Below are 17,935 nucleotides of genomic sequence, written 5' to 3'. Positions count from 1 at the left end.
ATTACTGCTGGGAACATGGAGGGCACAAAATAAAACCTGCACGAGCTCCACACACAGCTGCTGACCCGGCTTTTATTACATGACACACAACCCTGCAAGAAACCCTCCTGCACGGCCCATGGCTGCATCCCACTGTGTCCACATCCCACCTGGGATGGTGGAGCCAGTCCCGTCTCTGCTCCTGGGTACACATATCCCGTCTCTCAGCCCTCACCATGGGCACTGAAGCTGCAGATGGACACCACTGCCTTAAAAAAAAGCATTAAGAAAGCATCATGCTAAAAATACCCAAGAGTAGAAATGTTCTGCCTGGGGCAGGCTCAAGCCCTGAGCCCTGCTCCCAGGCGGAGTTAAAATCCAAACCAGAAATAAAACCACAATGGTTTTAAAACTCAAAACCCCAAGTCTTTGTGGGTCCCTTCTGTCTCCAGCAGGTGCCGGAGCGGGGCCTGGGACGTGAGGGAGCATCAGCAGTGGGGAGCACACAGAGCCAGGGCTCTCACTTGTCCAAGCTTGGCCTCTTGAGCAGGGCACTGTACTTGAGGGGGCCACCATCTGCCGTCAGCACCACCTCCACCAGTGTGAAAATGGTGATCACCTTCATCAAGGGAGAGAAAGAGAGAAAAGAGGGTTTTCAGGCAGCTTGGAAACACACCAAGAGTTGCTTAAGCTGAGTTGGCTTTTGCTGCCTCCAGCAGTGCACCCATGAGGAACCAAGGAATAGGGCAGGATGGATTCAGACAGCTTTGCTGGAGTCCAGGGTGCTCCTAGGGCTGGAGGCAGGATCCTCAAGGGCAAACCCACGAACTCTGACACCAACCAGGGCATCCAAACCAACCTGAATGAGCCTCCCAAAACATCCTCACATATCCCAGCCTGATAATGCCCCACTCTTGCTCTCCACACAGTCCGGGAAGAATTGTGGGTGTTTGTGCCCTTGGCTTTGGGTCCCAATCTCCCCTCAAGGCCACCCGTGCCTCTCCTCTCCAGCCACAGAATCACATCATCCCTAAATGGAGCTTGGCCAAGAGCCAAGCTGAGCTGTGGTGAGAAGGGATTCCACATGACGTTGAGCATTTCATCAGCATCCCACAAGGAGGGAACAATGTGCCTGTGCTCCCACAGGGAGAGGAGACCCAGGAAGGGAGCACAATAGATAAGGGAGATGCAAGGGAACGAAGACCCCAGAAAATCAATCCCTCCTGTTCAGGAACTGCACTGCTGCTGCCATCTCCCTGCTCCTCCGACCCCAGCTCTTGCTGTGATTGATGGATTAGAAGTGGAAAGTATTGATCTGGTCTGTCCTTGACGCACGTTAAGGAGCTGGCTGGGACATTGGGAAGGGCTGTCCTGGGGTCATGCACAGGCATTTGGGGACTTTGCTTGCTGGAGCCTGTTCCCTGTGCTGTATCAGGGCTCACTGGGGCCATCTGCTCAGGGCTGGCCCCACCAGAAGCAGGCTCAGAGCTACTGGTGTAACCTTGTCCAACCCTTCCCAGCTCATCCAGCGCCAGCTGCTCCAGATTAATCATTCAGAACAAGAAAATCTCATTGAGAGTTAAATGTACCAAAGTGGCCAGTGAGGAGCAACATGCAGGAAAATCCTATCACAACTGGCTGCCAGAGAGCTGTGAGTTACTGAGCATCAGCTCCTGCCTGCCCCAGCTAGCTGCAGTGCAGGGGGTGGTGCTCAGGGGAAAGCCCCCCACATATGTGGGAGTCAAAGGGGGAGAATCAGGATCCTCCCTTGCAATCCTGCCTTATCCCTTTGCTGAACTGCTGTGAAACAGCACAATTTCACATCAAATCCTCTGAGTCTTAGATCCACTTCTTACTCCACCCCTGAGTGATGTCCACTGAGGACCTGGTCATCTCCTGGAGATCAGAGAGAAATGGGAGCAACATCTGCCCTCTATGGCAGGGCCAAACAACAGCCCAGACCCCAGCACACCTCCTCACTAACAGCCTTCCCTGATGCTCCCATTGCCTGGCCAAGCTCAGCTAAACCAGGAAGCAGAGACCAAGGGCTGGGGCCAGCTGGGGAGCTGGGGTGCTGTGGGTGTCCAGGTGACATCTACCAGAGTTCAGCATGGCTCACAGGAATCCCAGGGCTCATCCCATAAACTCAAGGATATGCTGGCTTGGAGGATAGCTCAGAGTCTGATCCCATGGGAGAGCTCCAGTGTTTTCTTAGGAGGTGTGGAAGGTTTGTGGAGGAGTTTCCTCTACCAACTGTTTTCTTAACCAAAATGGGCCCTGCTCACGCTGGGGCATCATTTTTCATCAATTCCCTGCTAGGGTGTAAGTGATGCCTGCTCCTGTAGGAAAGGGGGAACTGAGGCCACTCCAGGCTGCATCCACAGGGCTTCTCTGAGCCAAGCTGAGAGAGGAAAGCTCAGCTTCAAAGGGAGGAAGGCCTGCAGAAATGTTTGCAGAGCCAGATCCAGCTCTGATCACAACATCCACCCTGGGAAGGGAAGGACTCTCCAGCACATGCATCACCCCAGCTGGGAGAGTCAGCTCACTCTGTGTCAGGAAACCTGAGTGGGCAAGGATGGGATGTGCTGGGCTTGGATAGAACTGGGGCTCAAGCGCAGAGCCCCTGGAGCGGTGCAGGGAGAGGCTGGGATTTAGCCCTTCAGGCAGAGATAGCAGCAGTCACAGCTGGGGTTTTACAGCCATGCCAGACAAAAGCTGGCAAAGAAGCACCACTTAATCAAGCCAGACAAATGTGATTGCTCCCTTTGATTGAGTTACCAAGTTAATAGATGACAGGGACACAAGAGAGAGATTTCTAGATGCTGTTAAGCCATTTGAGACTGCATCTCAGGAAGTCTGATTTAAAAAATTTCTCCTAAATGAGGCTCAACCCTGTCACAGAGATGGAAACCCCGAGAAAAAGCCATGTCAGGGGCAAAGAGTGCCAGGATGGGGGAAGGGTCTAGACAAGAGCTGCCTTAAGCCTGATCTTACTTAACATCTTAATTGATGATCTGGAAGGAAGAAGTAAACAGCATGTTAATTCAATTCCTGGAAAAACCTGAACTGGGAGGCAGAGCACACAGCAGGCAGGGCAAAGACTGAAGGCTGTGGAGGGGTCAGATTGTGAGGGCAGTGATGGGACTGGATTGGGTAGCAGAGGAGGCTGAGGTTGAAGCTGAGCTCACTGGGAAAGGGACACAGATAGCAGGACCTGACCCCCTGCAAGGCAAGTCCTGCCTCCCAGACCTGTCCCTGCAGACATCACAGCATCCACATGTTGCCCACAGCCTCCATGGTGTTGTGAGCCTGTCCCATGCTGTGGAGGTCTTACCTGGGGCACAGATTCCTCCTCCAGCTCCTCTGGTTCCCACAGGAGTGTCAGCTCTGGCTTCTTCCCTGCCTTCTGGAAGTGGAAGTCCACCAAGGGCAGCGCCTGCGGGCAGGGAGGGTGTTGGGAATGTGCTCCCCCAGCTCTCCTCCACCTCCCCTGTGGATGGGGCTGAGGCTGCTCCTGCCCAGCACAGCCCAGCTGCCTCTGCAGCTCTTCAACAACTGGGATGCAGCAGCCTGTGAGCCTGAGCCTAGCACGTAAATCAGGGGCTGCTGCCATACACCACCAGCCCATATATCATGCTCTATGTCCTGTTTAAAGATGTCATTGCCAGACATATAACCAGGTTATTAAGAGAGGATGCTGTCACCAAGTGCAGGTGCTGGCCCACAGCGCTGCTGTCACAGCCCCAGATAAAAGATCTGATTAAATGAAATGAAAACCAGCCTTGCTCCTTGTCCTCGCTTCAGATGTATGATTATCTCTGTTCCCCTGAATCTGGCTTTATTCCCTTTTACCCAGCATATCACAGGGAGAAACTGGGCTGATCCACACCCCCAGTCCCTCGTGCCTGCCTGGGCTGAGGGATGGAAGGCAAACTCCAGGAAGGTTCCCTCCCCTCTGGCTGGCCCAGCTCAGGCACAGCTCTGCCTGTTGCAGGGCTGGCACAAAAGGGCACCAGGAGAGCCACTGCCTGCAGTGATGCCAGGCTGCTCTGGCAAGGCAGTGTTGGCACTGTCTCACATTGGTGAGGTACTTACATTGCAGTAGATGCGCTTCTGGACTCCAAACTTCAGCACCAGGACATCAAAGGCCTTGCTCAGGACACCCATTACCATGGCTTCTGACTCCAGAGGACCACATTCCTGTCAAGAGACAGGGCTGTCACTACACATCAGATCTCATTCAGAAATCCCCAAGACAGTGTTTCAAGGTCCTGGAATCCAGCAGTGGTGGCTGCTGAGTGTGTCCTCTCACTGTTTGCTTTTCCTAAAGCCAAGTGGGCAGACATAGCCCCCTGCCCATGTAGGCTGGGCCTTCACAGGGAAATCCAGAGATGCCTTGGGAGAAAAGAGCCTTGGGTCTTACCCTGACAAAGACAGAGAAGAAGAGGTCAGTGCTGAGCTCCTGCACCCTCTTGGAAGCCATCTTCCGGTCATTGCAGTGATCGGCCTGTTTCTGGATGGCCTCTTTCTCCATTGTGATGGGGGATCTGGCACCTGCAAAGGGGACAAGTGACAATACCATGCCCATGCTCCCTCCTGCTCCAGAGCCATGCCACGGCCCCTGTCCCAGCCCGTGCAGGGGAGCAGACGCACCGAGCGAGGCGGAGAGCAGGCGGTGCACGACGATGTCAGCGTAGCGGCGGATGGGGGACGTGAAGTGGGTGTAGAACGGCACGTTCAGGGCGTAGTGGTGAAAGAGGCTCTCATCATGCAGGATGCCGGTGCAGAAGTAGAGAGCCATCTGAAAGGGGGAGAAACCAGGCAAGGGTGTGAGCAAGGGTGGTGCCGTGAGGCTGGAGGGGTCTGGCTCTGTGAGACACAGTGCCAGCAGCCAGTGCCCCTCCTGAAGACATCCTGTCTGCTGGTGGTCCTTCACCTGCTGCTCAGCTTGGGCTGCACAGGCACTGCAGAAACTGAGCACAGAATAAAAGGGGCAAAGCTGAGAGCTGCTGGCTGTCAGCTGTCCCTGCCTGGCCCCAAGGACTGCATCAATTTTCACATCACCCATGGGTCTAAGCAGCTTCCTGCTTCTGCTCAGGCCCTGGGGCTCATTTGCCTTCCTCTCATCTTCCAGGGGAGAGCTCAGCTTGTTCTGTGCCCACATCAGATGCTCTTTGGTTCTGGGTCTGGCTGCAGGCTTTACACACACACACTGTGCATGCTTGGAGAGCACTGGGGGCAGGTATGAGTAGCTTCCAAGGAGGAGAGAGAGCCCTGCTGTTATCCCTGCTGCTCCACCGCACCATGGCAGCTGGGGAGCTGAGCAGCTGAACCGCCCATCTAAACCAACACCAGGGCAACAGCAGCACCACTGCTCAGCAGCCTCTTCAGCAGGAACCGCTCCTGTGTCACCCCTGTTATCCCACAGGTTACAGCTTTTATTTTTACATCTGCAAAACACCAGCTCTTGGGGCTGGGAAAACACTGGGGGCTGGGCACAGGCAGGGAGGGGAGGCTGTGCAGGTCAGGGGGGTGGCGGCAGGGTCACGGCACAGTGGCGATTGAATGAACTCATTTAAAAATAAGAGCAAGTGATTTAAAAAAAACAGGAGTAGCCAGCTCTGATTACAGAGCCGTCCTGGGATCCTTGGTTTGGGCAGCTGTATCCTCTGCTCTCCAGGCCAGTGGCGCAGCCAGCTCCTGCTGAGCAGCAACGCACTGATCCGGGCAAGTAAATAGAGCAGGTTAAAAAAAGCAGCATCAGTCCCAGCCTTATTATGAGACCCAAGAGCTGGGATAGGAGCTGTGGTGGCTGCCAATTTCCACAACCCAGAATTAAATTGTTTCTGATGGACTCCACAAAGTATGGTCTCCACTCAATTAGCTCAGCTCCCACAGAATGAAGCTGGGCAGGGAGACACACCGAGCTCCAGAGGCTGCTGTGGGGGGGGATGAGTGCCCTTGTGCTGACAGGCAGCACAGAATCACAGGGAGCTTCCAGCCACTTGTGCCAGGCTTCTGGGCAGAAGGCAGGAAGGTCCCTACAAAGCCAGGCAGGCAGAAAGCAGAGCACCAGTCAAAATCCCTGCTCTGAGAAAGACAGTGGGAAGGGCCCATCCCTGCCCTATGCCCAGCAGTGTTTCGAGTTATACCCCATCTTGTTTAAAGTTAGAAAAGATGCTGAAGGTCCTGTGCTGCTTGCTGTTTTCTGGGGCACTTTGTCTTCATTGATATACTGGCCACTGTGGGGTCCAGCACCATTTTGGACAGCTTTTTGGCAGCCCATGGCTCTCACTGACATCTGCAGCAGCTTGAGTGTCCCAGCAAAAATACTGCCCTAGGCCATGGAAGGGCTGCAGCCTGCAGGGAGCCCAGTCCAGTGTGTATCTGACACCCATCCTCACCACTGCGACAGCACAACCCAGTGACATCAGCCTGGCATGAAGCAGATGTTTTCTCATTAACAGATTTGACTCACAAGAGGTCTCAAATCCCCACAGTTTGCTGCAATCCCTGGAGAACTGCAAGGAGCCTGGAAATAAATCAGCCCCAGCCAACCAGGGGCAGCTTTGCTTTCACGGACAGATTGAATCCCCGAGTGACTGAGCCCCTGAAAAATGGTGTGTCACTGCTCCTTCATCTGTTACAGGGCTCCTGGCATGCCAATCCAGGCCTTCCCTCAGGCACACACATTACCAGTTGCTTCCCATCTCCCTCCTCCTCCCAGAGGCTGATGTCTTGACCACCAGCACACAGTGAAGAGGGAAGACACAGGCTTGGCACAACCAGGGGTTAAACCCGTGGACAGGTTGTTTAGGCTGATTTAGCTGCAGCCTTGTCCCTGAAGCATCAGCTTTATCACTGGGAGCTGTGACATGTGCAGGGACACAGGTGACTCCTCGGTGCCCCGACCAGACGGTCTCGCTGCACCATCTGCCAGAGCAATGACCCAGCCCTCACCACCAGCCTGGGCCCCTCAGTGGCTGTGCTCTGCAGCTGCCAACACTCAAATCTGTCCTCTCCCCCATGAGGGACCATGACATCCAGCAGGATGGGGCTGGTTCTTCCATCTGCTCTCATGCTGGTGGCAGACAGCAAAAAAATCACTCCTCTCAGGGAAAGCTCCTTCCTCCTGGAAGCTGTCTGCCCCTTTCCAAGTGTTTTGCCTATCATGGGAGTGTGCCAGGCAGCAGGTTTGCCACGTATGGGTGGACTGCACAGCACACCTGAACACACAGACACCTTTGTCTTCTGATGATGGAACAAGACTAATTCCTGCCAAAATCATGTCTCATGGAATATCTCCTTTAAAAGTGCTTCTTTCTCTGTCTGGTATCTACTCTGCAGAAGACTTCATCCCCAAAACCTTGATAGCTCTTTCATGTAATGAAATCTAACACATTCACAAGGCTAAATCTTAATGAGAGCCACTGTGTGGTATCTGAAAGTACTCCCACCACTTCTCCAACCACAGTCTCAGGACACCACAATGGCAAGATCTCAGCAAGTCCATGGGTCCCCAAAAGCCCATCTCCTCCTTGGTGCCACTGCAGAACTTTCTCCTTGCTCATCCATCCTGGCCAGCAGCCAGGCTTGCTCCATGTGCTGCTACTGGCAAAGCCCAGGCTTGTGCCACAGTCAGCAAGACCAGAGAGGGAATCAAAGGAACTCATGTCACCAGTGCACCTTCCACCAGAAAAGGAGGATGTGACAGAAGGGACCAGGATAACCCAAAGCAGGATACAGGATCTGGGACAACACATCCAGCTCCAGAGGACACTTCCTGCTCTTTACAAAGCAGCCCTCCTGAGCTGGACACATGTGAGAGGAAGATTTATTAAACAGCCTCATAGCCCAGCACCATTTGCAAACAAGCAATAAGTCCCGGAAACACAGCAGGACTTCAGGCACTGCTAATGAGTAAATGAAGCAAATAAGCTAATTACAAGAGTGACAGTCAAATGAGTGATGTTGGGAAGATGATTCATTCCTGCAGTGATAAGCAGGCCACAGCAGAGAGATCATTTCAGGAACGTGCTCCTTCCCCCACGGGGTAGGACTTTCCTCAGAAGAGGTTGTGCCGTGCCCAGCTGCAAATGCAGCTGATGCCTCACAAAAACTATTCATGATGGTGATAAACACCCAACTAAGTGTGCTGAGCTACAGATGCACCAAACATGACAACTGGTGTGTGCAGCACAAGCCTCCATTTTAGAGACTGTCAAAGAAAGCCACCTGGGCTGGAGGGAGACTGAAGGGTTTCCAGAACTTTCCTTCTTCCAAGAGCAGGTACCAGACTGTGCCTATGGCCAGCTGCACACCCCTACTCTTAACTCCTTCTTTGGACTAGTTGGAATACCATGATGTGAAGAAATGACACAAACATGAACCATGGAGCCCACCCCAGCTGTTCACAGGGCTGGGTCCTTGTGAGTCTCCTAACAGCCTTCATGCAACTTCAAGGGTGAAATATCCCAACCAGTAATAACAGGAACACTGTGGGCAGTGAGGAAAGACTCAGCCTGACCTTGCCATCCAGTGAAGCTTTGTTGCTCCAGTGCCTCCAGTGCCAGCTGCACAGGGCTGGAGGCACTGGAGGAAGCTGCTGGCAGCCCTGGAACACCACATTCAGTATTCATTCACTCCCTCTGTGTGCAACAACCACCCTGATAACTCAGAAGGGACGAGGACTGAAGATAAAGCCACAGCAGAAAGCTACAAGCAGACATGCCCAACAGCACAACATTGTTCTCACCTGCATGGGCCTGGAGAACATGTAGGTCAGCACTTCTTTCCTTGCTCTGGAATATTTGTCAGCACCAAATGTTTCACTTAAGCTTTTCTGGAGGAGAAAAGAGAGAGCATTCAGTGTTGGCATGTTATGGTGATAATGGGACCCAAGCAGACCTTACTGATGCTAACAGCAGCCTGTCAAAGTCAAATTCCCCTTCCTTGTAAGCCAAAAGGTGCACATGAAATTGGGCTTTGCTGTGGTCCCAGCAGCCCCAGTAGGACACAGTCCTGAGCACTGGCTCTCCTCCTGGGGTCAGTGGCAGGGAGCAGCAGGGCATGGGGACTGCTGGCTCTGCCCCCAGTTGTGCAGTGTGACAGAGAGGAAGCAAACCCTCTCCTGACTGGTGCCTGGCTCCCATCCAGCTGCTGAGAACTTCAGCACAGGGACTAATGGGACTCTGGGGAGACATGGATATGGGAGGTCACTGCCTGGGGGTAGCAGTGAGGAAGGGCTGGAGGGTTCAAAGTGCAGGAGAGGAGCTGAGTGAGCAGCCTTGCCTCTGCTGATATAGGCTGGGCACAGCCAGCAAGCAGGGAAAGCAGACCCAGCTGCTGGAGGGGCGTGCAGGAGCCAGCGGGGATGGGATTAACGGAGGATTATCCACAGTCCAGTTGCGGTGAGTAAAGAAAGTCCTGGAAGCTGCGCGGTGCTGTTCAGCTGGAGTTCAGCCTCAGGACATGCTCAGCACAGGAGTGGTTGGACATTTCTTGTGCTGGCTGCATCTGACCTTTCCCAGCACTGCTCTCTAGTCCTTCCCAGTCACTCCACTGCCCACCCTGCTCTCCCTGAGATCTGCACCAGCCCAGACAGAAACAGCCCCATGAAGAGCTACTTTCCTTGTGCTATGGAGCTAATTCCCTGCTCAGAGAAGGAAATCTGGGTGTCCCGGTGAGTGCTCCTGCACTGAAACATCCTATCCATTGCAGGGAGGGCAGTGCAGGGGTCACTTGCAAGGTCCTTCCTACCCTGCTCTAATCTCTGTGCACAACATGGCTGACCCGGCCAGGCTGGGCCACCCCTGCCCAGTGCTAATGGGATCAACAGTGAGTGAGGGAGGTGTTTTGTTTTGGCATGGCATAGTTGTTAGCTGTGCTTGGGCAGAGAGGGCCAGGGAATAAAGCACATGCTGCCATGAGCATGCCATCACGTAGCTGCCCACCCTTGTCCCCACAGCCCTGCCAGGCCACTCACATGCAGGGTCCCCGCGCTGCTGAAGTCGATGTCGAGGCCGACTTGGTTGCAAAAGTCCATGAGGTCTTTCAGCAGCTTGGTTTGGGGCGGGGGGTGGCGGCGTAGGAAGGCCTGCTCGGGGAAGGAGCGGTAAATCTGATGGGCCACAGCCATGTTTGCCAGCAGCATGAACTCTTCCACCAGCCTGCGGCACGAGAAAAACAACCCCAGGCCCAGGTTAGACAGGGGAGGCCCCCGGGAAGCCAAGCCAGTCCACAGTGATGGGAACTAATATGACACAAGGGGACAGGGGAGCAGCTTGTAGTTGCTGACATAAGCACAGATTAGCTGTGAGACTGCAGCAAATCCCCCCAAATTCTCACTTTCTAGCAGAGGTTTCCCCAGGGACTCAGAGTAAGCTGTCCTGCTGGCGCAGACAAGCAGAAGTCAGTGATAAATTGACAGCTTAAATTAGGATAAAATAATCTCCCTTTAGGTCATTTTATCTCCTGAAATGCTTGACAAGCAAAACAAACGCCGTGTGAGAGATAGCACAGAAAACAAACACGCATCTCTGTCTTCCTGGGCCAGAGCAAACAGCGCCTCGCTCGCTCCCCCATCCCCAGCTCGACATGTGTGGCCAGGCCCAGGCACTGAGCCCTGCCCCACGCCAGGCTCCCACCCACAGCACAGCAGTGTCCCCAGGCAGGACGAGACACCAGCGCTGCTCCAGCAGGGCTGCCTTTGGCATCCAGGGACTCCACAGGTTCCTCCATACAATCTCCAGAGAGCTGGGGTATTCGAGGCTGGGGTGAGCCCCTCACTTTCCATCTCTGAAGGTACATGCATTGAATGGAAACCTCTGGGGTTGCACAGTGCTCAGGAAAGCAATCCCAGCACTAAAGATCATCTTTGGCGTGTGTATGGGCTGTGCTACCAGCGGCAGGGCTGTGCCACGGGGGACTTGTTTAACTGGGCTTGATAAGCCAGAGATGTGCTTAACTGGGCTTCCTGCTATTTCCTGCATGTATTCCCAGGGCTCCTAACTGCTGCTAATTGCCAAAAAAGATAATAGATTTACAGAAGTAACCTCATCCTCCCAGCAATGCCTGAGTGAGCTATTGCTGATTGTGCCAGCTCAGCCTCGTTGCTCCTGCAGGCAAAGCAGTGATTTTGCAGGGCTGGCTGGGGGACCAGGGCTGCAGCTGGTGTTCCTGCAGCTCCCAACCCTGGCCATTGCTGGGGAGACTGCCCAGGTGAGATGTACAGTGTGCTGCACTCCTGGGGTACTCCTACAGCAGTCATACCTTCTCAGCCTGGGAGTACTTGCCAAAAACTAGAAAGAGAAAGGAAATAAAGGCAAGCCCGGAGGAGAAATAAGCACCTGAGAGTGATCATCAGCAGTAGAAATATTAGTCTTTAATGGGAAGGAGCTCCCTTATTAAGAGCCCTGTGGATTCTCACAGAGGGTTTTGTGCCAGAGGTCAACACTTCAGGCCCCACAGGGAGGGCAGGAGGGACATCCTGGCCTAGGGGCAGTGTGGGCAGGGCAGGGCAGGACGGTCTAAATGGGAATGGGCTGCCTGCCCTGTCCCCTGGAACACCGGCCCATGGGGACATGCTGCCAAAGGCCAAGGGCTGGGTCGCAGGTGGGCAATGCTGAGCAGGATCAGGACAACTCCTGAGGGGCCACTTCCAAGGGGGCTGAGCCAGGCTGTTGCTGTTCCTGTGCAGCAGAACCGGCAGATGGCAACCTCGGTCCCTCTATGGCCACCGGCTCCAGGGGGTCCGGGACAGTGTGGGACAGCATGGCCCGGGGGCACTGGGCACCCTGGCCGCAGGACAGCCAGTGGCAGGCAGTGGGTCATGGCATGGCCATCCCCATCTCCTGAGAGTAGGGGACACCGAGCAGCACGTGGGGAGCATGGCCTGAGGACAGGTGTGAGGCTGTGCCAGCCCATGCTCACACCTGGGAAGCCCTTTCTGCCCGAGCCAGGTCACAGTGAGGCACAGAAAACGGGGCAGACTGCAACAGGCTGCACCTCTCCTTCCCATGGGCTTTGGTGCAAGCAAAGAGGGAGGCATTTCCAGCATCAGCCTCAGCTACACAGATGCACACTTGGGCAAAGGTTGGCCATGGAGTCCCCCTGCATCTCCCTTGAACTGCGGCCTCTATGGAAGGAGATGCAAGCCCATTTTTAAGGACAAAGCAAAAAACACCTGTGAACAAAATCTCCTTGTCACAGGCAACGTGCTCATTGCATGTCCCAGAGAAGAACACTGTGAGCAAATGCTGCAGCAGACCCTGGTGTGTCTGTTCCTGAGGAGCACTGGAGTGTAAACCCTTCATCTCCCATCCACAGTGACACTTTTGGCTGGATGTAATTTCCACCTGATTATTAAGTTCTGCATTTTGTTTTATCATTCTGTGGCTTGGGCTTTTACAATTTCCAGGAGATATCCTTGTTCTGATGTTGTAGGTACTGAATGGAAGCTCACACCTGAGCACCCTCCTGCCAGGGATGCTTTTATTCTTGAAGTAAAACTTACAGCACATAGTACCCACTCTGCTCTGCAAAATCCCATCCTGGGAAGCACCCAGGAGCTTTGCACCCATGACGGGGAGTGCAGGATGTGACCACAGATATTCAGAACTGAAAAGCTATTCTTGCTCTCTCACCCAAAGGCAGAGGCAGGCTCTGGGAGATGCATCTGCAGTTCAGGCTTTCAAGGATCAGGTAACACGGATAAGGTTGGACACTCCTGTATCTGGGGGGAAAAGAAGCCCCAGGATCTGATGGGTTGGTTTGTGTCAGCTCAGAGTAACAAACCAGAGTGCCCTGGGAAGGCTGCAATGCCCTGGGGGCTGATGCCAAAGCCCCCTGCAGGGACAGAGGGTTCTTCCAAGCTCTGGATCACTGCAGGGTCATGGAGCTGCTCCCCAAATGCACCCTGCTGCAGCATTCCTGCAAGCTTGAAAGGGAAGAAGAGTATGGGGTTGCTCTATAACTCCTAGTCAGATTTGTTCTAAACATCAGGAGTTCAGGGAAAGAAAAGCAGCTTCCAGTAGGCACAAGTCACAGCTGGGGTAATCCAGAGCATGTGAGAGCTTGCCAGGGTTAGAGGGAACAGGGAACAGGGGACAGTGAAGGAGCTGGCACCTGTGATGGGAGTTAAGCCAAGCTACCTGCTCCAGCAGAGCAATGGAGTCTGGGGCTCAGGACACAGACAGGAGGCAAGATCTGCATGAAACAACTTAATGTGGTGACCTCACTGCACCTGAAAGGAAAACCTTAATCCCAAGAAGAGCTCACACTGAGACTGCATGGGATGTTGGTGACTCAGGAGGATGAGCCAGGGCTAGGACTGCCCATGAAAGCAGCAAGGCTTCAGGTGCTGAAGAGCTGGAGGGTACAGAAAAGCTGCTGCCTTCCTGCCCTCCCCATGTGGCCTTTCAGTTGCACTTTTAGCTCATGTTCTCACCAGGGCTTCAACTAAGCAAGCACTACACTGTGGCTTGGAGAAAAGCAATGCTGGGCTGGTGGGAGCAGAGGTTGGCTGGCAGAGCATGGACCCAGCCCAGTGGCTGCTGCTGATGCTGCTGGGAGCTGTGCTGAAACCCTGCTAACTTGTCAGCAGGTCAAACGACAAGAGGTTTTGGGGTTTCTGTGGGTTTTTTTCTTAAAACAGCCCAGCTTGGAGTCTGGCTCAGTGCAGCTGGCAGACAGGAGTACAAAGAAAAATATTTAATGGCTAAAAAAACAGAGACAGAAAGACTGGTCCATCTGAACGCGCGCTGAATGAATCCCATGTGAAATGCATTCTAACGCCATCACTACAGTTTCCTCTGGATTAGCTGAGCTATCCTTGGCTCCTGGCTCCATAAAATCCCATAAACAATCTGATCTGAACTTTTGCCCTTTCTGTGCTGATGTGAGGCTTCCTCGGCCATCCCACAGACAGGGCCAGGGGACAACAGGTGGCTGTCCCTCCCATAGGTGCCTGCAGATCCCAGCTGTCCTGCTAACCACGCTGCAGGAGGGAGCATTTCTAAACCTGTTCCATGCATCACTTAACATGTGAGGGCAAGGAGAGGGAGGGATGGGATGGCTTTTGAGTTCTGTAGTATGTACATCTCCTGTCAGCTCCTTCAATATCCAGATTTTGCTTGTGAGTTATGTGAATGAAACTCATCCTCAGCCTGCCTTATGCAAGAGGTCAGCTGGAGTGTATGGGCTCACACTCATCCGAGTTTCAAATGTGATCAAGGCATGCCAGTGCCTACACCTCACCAACTTCTGGGGAGATTTCAAGCTCCTGAGATGCTCTTAAACATGAGTCTTGGTGCTTTCAAAGTATTTTTGATAGCTTCTGTAGGGAAACAGTCACCTATGAAACCATCCACTGAAGAGGACTGATGACATCTTGATTACATCCCAAAACTCAAGCTAGTGGACTGTAATTCCTCTCAGACAACTCCTGCCAGTGCCAAACATCTAAGGGATGTGGGAAGAGGAGCTACACATTCAGACTCTTGACCTGCTTTAGTTTCAGCATTACTATTTGCTCCATTAAATGTTAGGTAGACCCTTCCCAATCTCCAGATAGCAACTTTGAAAAACTACTGATGCCCTCAGCAAGTTGTTTGGTTGATGGCAAATAAAATATTGTTTTTTCATGGCAAATCTGCAAAGAGAGGCAGGGCAAGTAAAATGCCTATTTGCCTGCTTGTCTCCATGGCAATGCAGCTAGGCTGCACAGCAGCCATGGAAGTGTCCACTCTCCCTGATTAACTTGACAAATGACGTTAGCTAAGAAGGGTTTGCTGAAAGGGAGAGACAAGGAGTACTTTGTGTGCAATCCAGTAAGTGCAGGAAGGAGGCAGGCAGCTTCCTTAAAGCAAAAGGACACTAAAACATGTGCTGTTCCAGTAGGATAACAGACCCAGGGACTTCAGACCAAAATGCAGTCAGGTGGGGCTGGACAGATGAGCACAGCTGTTCCCCCACAATGCCTTCCACACCTCCATCCCCTCCTACAAGATGTAACTGATGGGTATATCCAGGTGTTGGAAGAGTTATCACAGCTGAGGTGCGAGAGATAAACCCAAAACACCACACAGCTCTTCCATGCCAGGCTTCTTTGCTTTTGATGGGCTGGAGAATTTGGTCTTTTCTTCATGTGTAGCTCATTGTGGAAACCTGCTCCCAAAAGGACAGAGCTGAACTGTTCTGAGCTGGAGTCTGAGCCTCCCTTTCAATGGTGATCCCTCTGGCTGGGTGAGCTGCCACCAAGCAAATCTTCAGCATTCTTCCAGCAGTTCCGACCAGAGCCAAATGTGACCAACCTCTTCTACAAAGGTTATCAAACTTCTTTCTCCTAATCCATCACAATTACCTCATGTGCTCCTCTCCATCTTGTCTCTCATAGCACGCACTCCCTCCTACAAAAGGAACAAGACTTCTGCTATTCAAATTTCTTCCTATCTACAGATAGATTTACCATCCCAGATCAGCATGGGTTAGTGCTTCAACCTGCAGCCAAAGGCATCCTGTTTCTCAGCCTATATCTATGTGCCTGCCTCAAGTGTGTCCAGCTCCATGCTGGGTCCAAGCAGGGTTAGGACAGTATAGCTTTGACAGCGTCACACTTGAACCAAACAGTGTCATGGAAAGCTGGTGCTGAGAAAGGCAGCCCTGATGTGTCTGTGTGTTTCTGAGAGAGCTCTAAAGACACTGATGGATTTGTGTCCCCTTGCCAAGGGCAGTACACTGCTGGGAGCCCCTGCTCTCTGCTGGCTTGGAAGGGATTATTGTTACAGCACAATCTCACACCAAATGGGAGATCTACAGCCACCCCCCTGCGAATGGGACTCTAAATCCTGCTGCATTCACCCACGAAGTCACCTTCCACAGAAGGCTGCAAATAGTCCTGTTCACGTCCAACACGAGCAGCATCAGCTGAAGGAAAACAGTAAAGAAACAGCACCATGGCTCAACCAACAAACCCTCTCCCAAGGTGTTAGGTCCAAAGATGCTGGATGTGGTATGACTTTTTCTTCCTTAAATCGTGTTCGCTTATTTTTGATTACAGCTCTTCCATGAAGCAGAGGAACTTGAGAGCTTTCTATAAAAGCTCTTCTAAAACCAACATTAGCTAATCCCACATCTCCTGAGAGTGCAGCCAATGACACAATTATGCTCTTTGGTGAGTAGCTGGGCCGGCACTTGCAATGGCTCTTTTCCATGCAAAATTATGCAAGAGCAGTGTGTTGTTTTCTTGGTGACACTCTGCCTACCCAACAAACAGGAGCATCTTCAGCCATCCACTCTGGAACAGCACTGCTGCCTGAAGAGCCATGAAAATCAAATCCCCTATTATCCAAAAAAATTGGATTACAGTGTTACATATGAGCCTTGCAATGTTGGTGTGGAGCTCCCGTTGCCAATGACAGTTGCCAAAAGACCAAAAGACCTACTTTTTTTTTTTGAAAGAAAAAGTAGTAAAAGGCAAGAATGCTGGCGGTTCCTGGCTTGATGAAAGTCATTTGTGCTCCTCTCACAGCTAGCAGTAGCCTTGTACAAAGCATAGCTGAATAATGGAATTACTCCACTTTCTGAGATTGCTCAATTAACTCTTGGTTAAAACTGCTACCATTGAAACTTGATGAGAATAGCAGCTCTGAGGCAGTTTTAGATTCATTTCTTACTAAGCTAGAATGGCTTTTCCCTATAATGAACACCCTTTCCGGGGTGTAAAGAATGCCCTTTATATTAGCTATGGTGCCTTCCCAGTAATAGATGCCTACAACACAAATGCATGGGAGGGTTCTCTGAATACAAATGTCACTTATGGACCACTCTCACACCTTGAGGCTGGAAATGCCACAAGACTGCTCTCTTTGCTTTATCCAAATTATCTGTGGTGCAGTGGAAAACTGTTTTAAGTTCTCAATGCTGACGCTGGGCTCCTGAAGGCATTTGGCATGATTAGGAATTAATTGCTTAAAGCCTGATGTACTGGTTTGCACAGAGGGATTAAGACCACTAGAAAAACCTCAGCCATTTGACTGAATTTCTTTGAAATTATCAGCGCCACTTTGCAGCCTTGTTAAATGAAATTGCTGAGTACATCTGGCAGCACAGCGTCAGGCCAGATGTCGCAGCACTGGACGGCACAAGTGGCCACAGAGCCTTTGGGACCTCTTGGCTCTCAGCTGTGTGGGTGGAAAAGGCCCCTTGCCCAGCCTGGAGCTCCTCACCCTCATCTGTGGCTCATATGGAAGGAATTAAAGTCAATACCTGCCCGTCCTACCATCCTCCCTCCTGTCGGGATTCAAATGGCAAAGGAAGCATCCTTGGACTGAAGTGTTGGTGTTGCAGAGGACGCAGTCACTGCGGGCTGTGCCTCTTCATTAAAGGTTAATATGACTGCAGTCTGCTCCTTTCCATGCTAATTGGTGACAACCTTCAGACTCCTGGCGTGGTGCTCAAGTGCACCTCTGTGCCACAACAGAGTCTTCAGCTGCTGTGGGCTAGGGAAGAAAGCGTAGACCTGCATGCATATGCTGGGCCACACAGGATGGGGAGGCACAATTTCAGCAGGCTCCCTCAGTCTCAGCTCCACTGTTCTCCACAATTTTCTCACAACTACCACATTTTTGAGCCCAGGGCAGAGGACTTTACTCTCAGCATCACACACAGAGGAAGATCTCCATCCAGGAATGGCCTTCCTAGATCAAGACATCCCCTTTTGCATGGGCCCCAAAGAAGCCCCTGGAGCGCCTCTCGCTCAGAGTGGGCACACAGCCTCATATGCATCCCCTTCTAGGAATGTCTCCAGTCCTCAGGTGTGCCTGGCACTGCCACACTGACCTCCCACTTGTCCTGAGTGTCAGCCTCAAAGGGACAGCAATGTTAAAAACCCTCCCTGAATGCACAACCCCTTCACCTTTGTGGCGAAGACAACGGGAAAGAGTTTGCAATACTTGCA

General features: G+C 52.4%; 1 protein-coding gene across 2 annotated transcripts in view; it reads right to left on the bottom strand.

The window, feature by feature from the left end:
• Window positions 1–58: 58 nt before the first annotated feature.
• Window positions 59–17,935, bottom strand: part of DIS3L2 (DIS3 like 3'-5' exoribonuclease 2) — a 180,299-nt gene continuing 162,422 nt past the window's right edge. For both annotated transcript variants that reach the window (XM_036389136.2, XM_036389137.2), the window contains exons 16-22: window positions 9,965–10,148; window positions 8,735–8,821; window positions 4,633–4,780; window positions 4,403–4,533; window positions 4,075–4,179; window positions 3,314–3,415; window positions 59–598 (exon numbers count right to left, since the gene is read on the bottom strand). In XM_036389136.2, the coding sequence (XP_036245029.1) occupies window positions 500–598; window positions 3,314–3,415; window positions 4,075–4,179; window positions 4,403–4,533; window positions 4,633–4,780; window positions 8,735–8,821; window positions 9,965–10,148 (856 nt within the window). In that variant the 3' untranslated portion in view covers window positions 59–499. The remainder of the gene's footprint in view (window positions 599–3,313; window positions 3,416–4,074; window positions 4,180–4,402; window positions 4,534–4,632; window positions 4,781–8,734; window positions 8,822–9,964; window positions 10,149–17,935) is intronic.

The sequence above is a fragment of the Molothrus ater genome, chromosome 10 (genome assembly GCF_012460135.2).
Source record: "Molothrus ater isolate BHLD 08-10-18 breed brown headed cowbird chromosome 10, BPBGC_Mater_1.1, whole genome shotgun sequence".
In the NCBI taxonomy this organism is placed as follows: domain Eukaryota; kingdom Metazoa; phylum Chordata; class Aves; order Passeriformes; family Icteridae; genus Molothrus; species Molothrus ater.
Note: the sequence above shows the minus strand (reverse complement) of the source record. Positions and strands in the feature narration are given on the sequence as shown.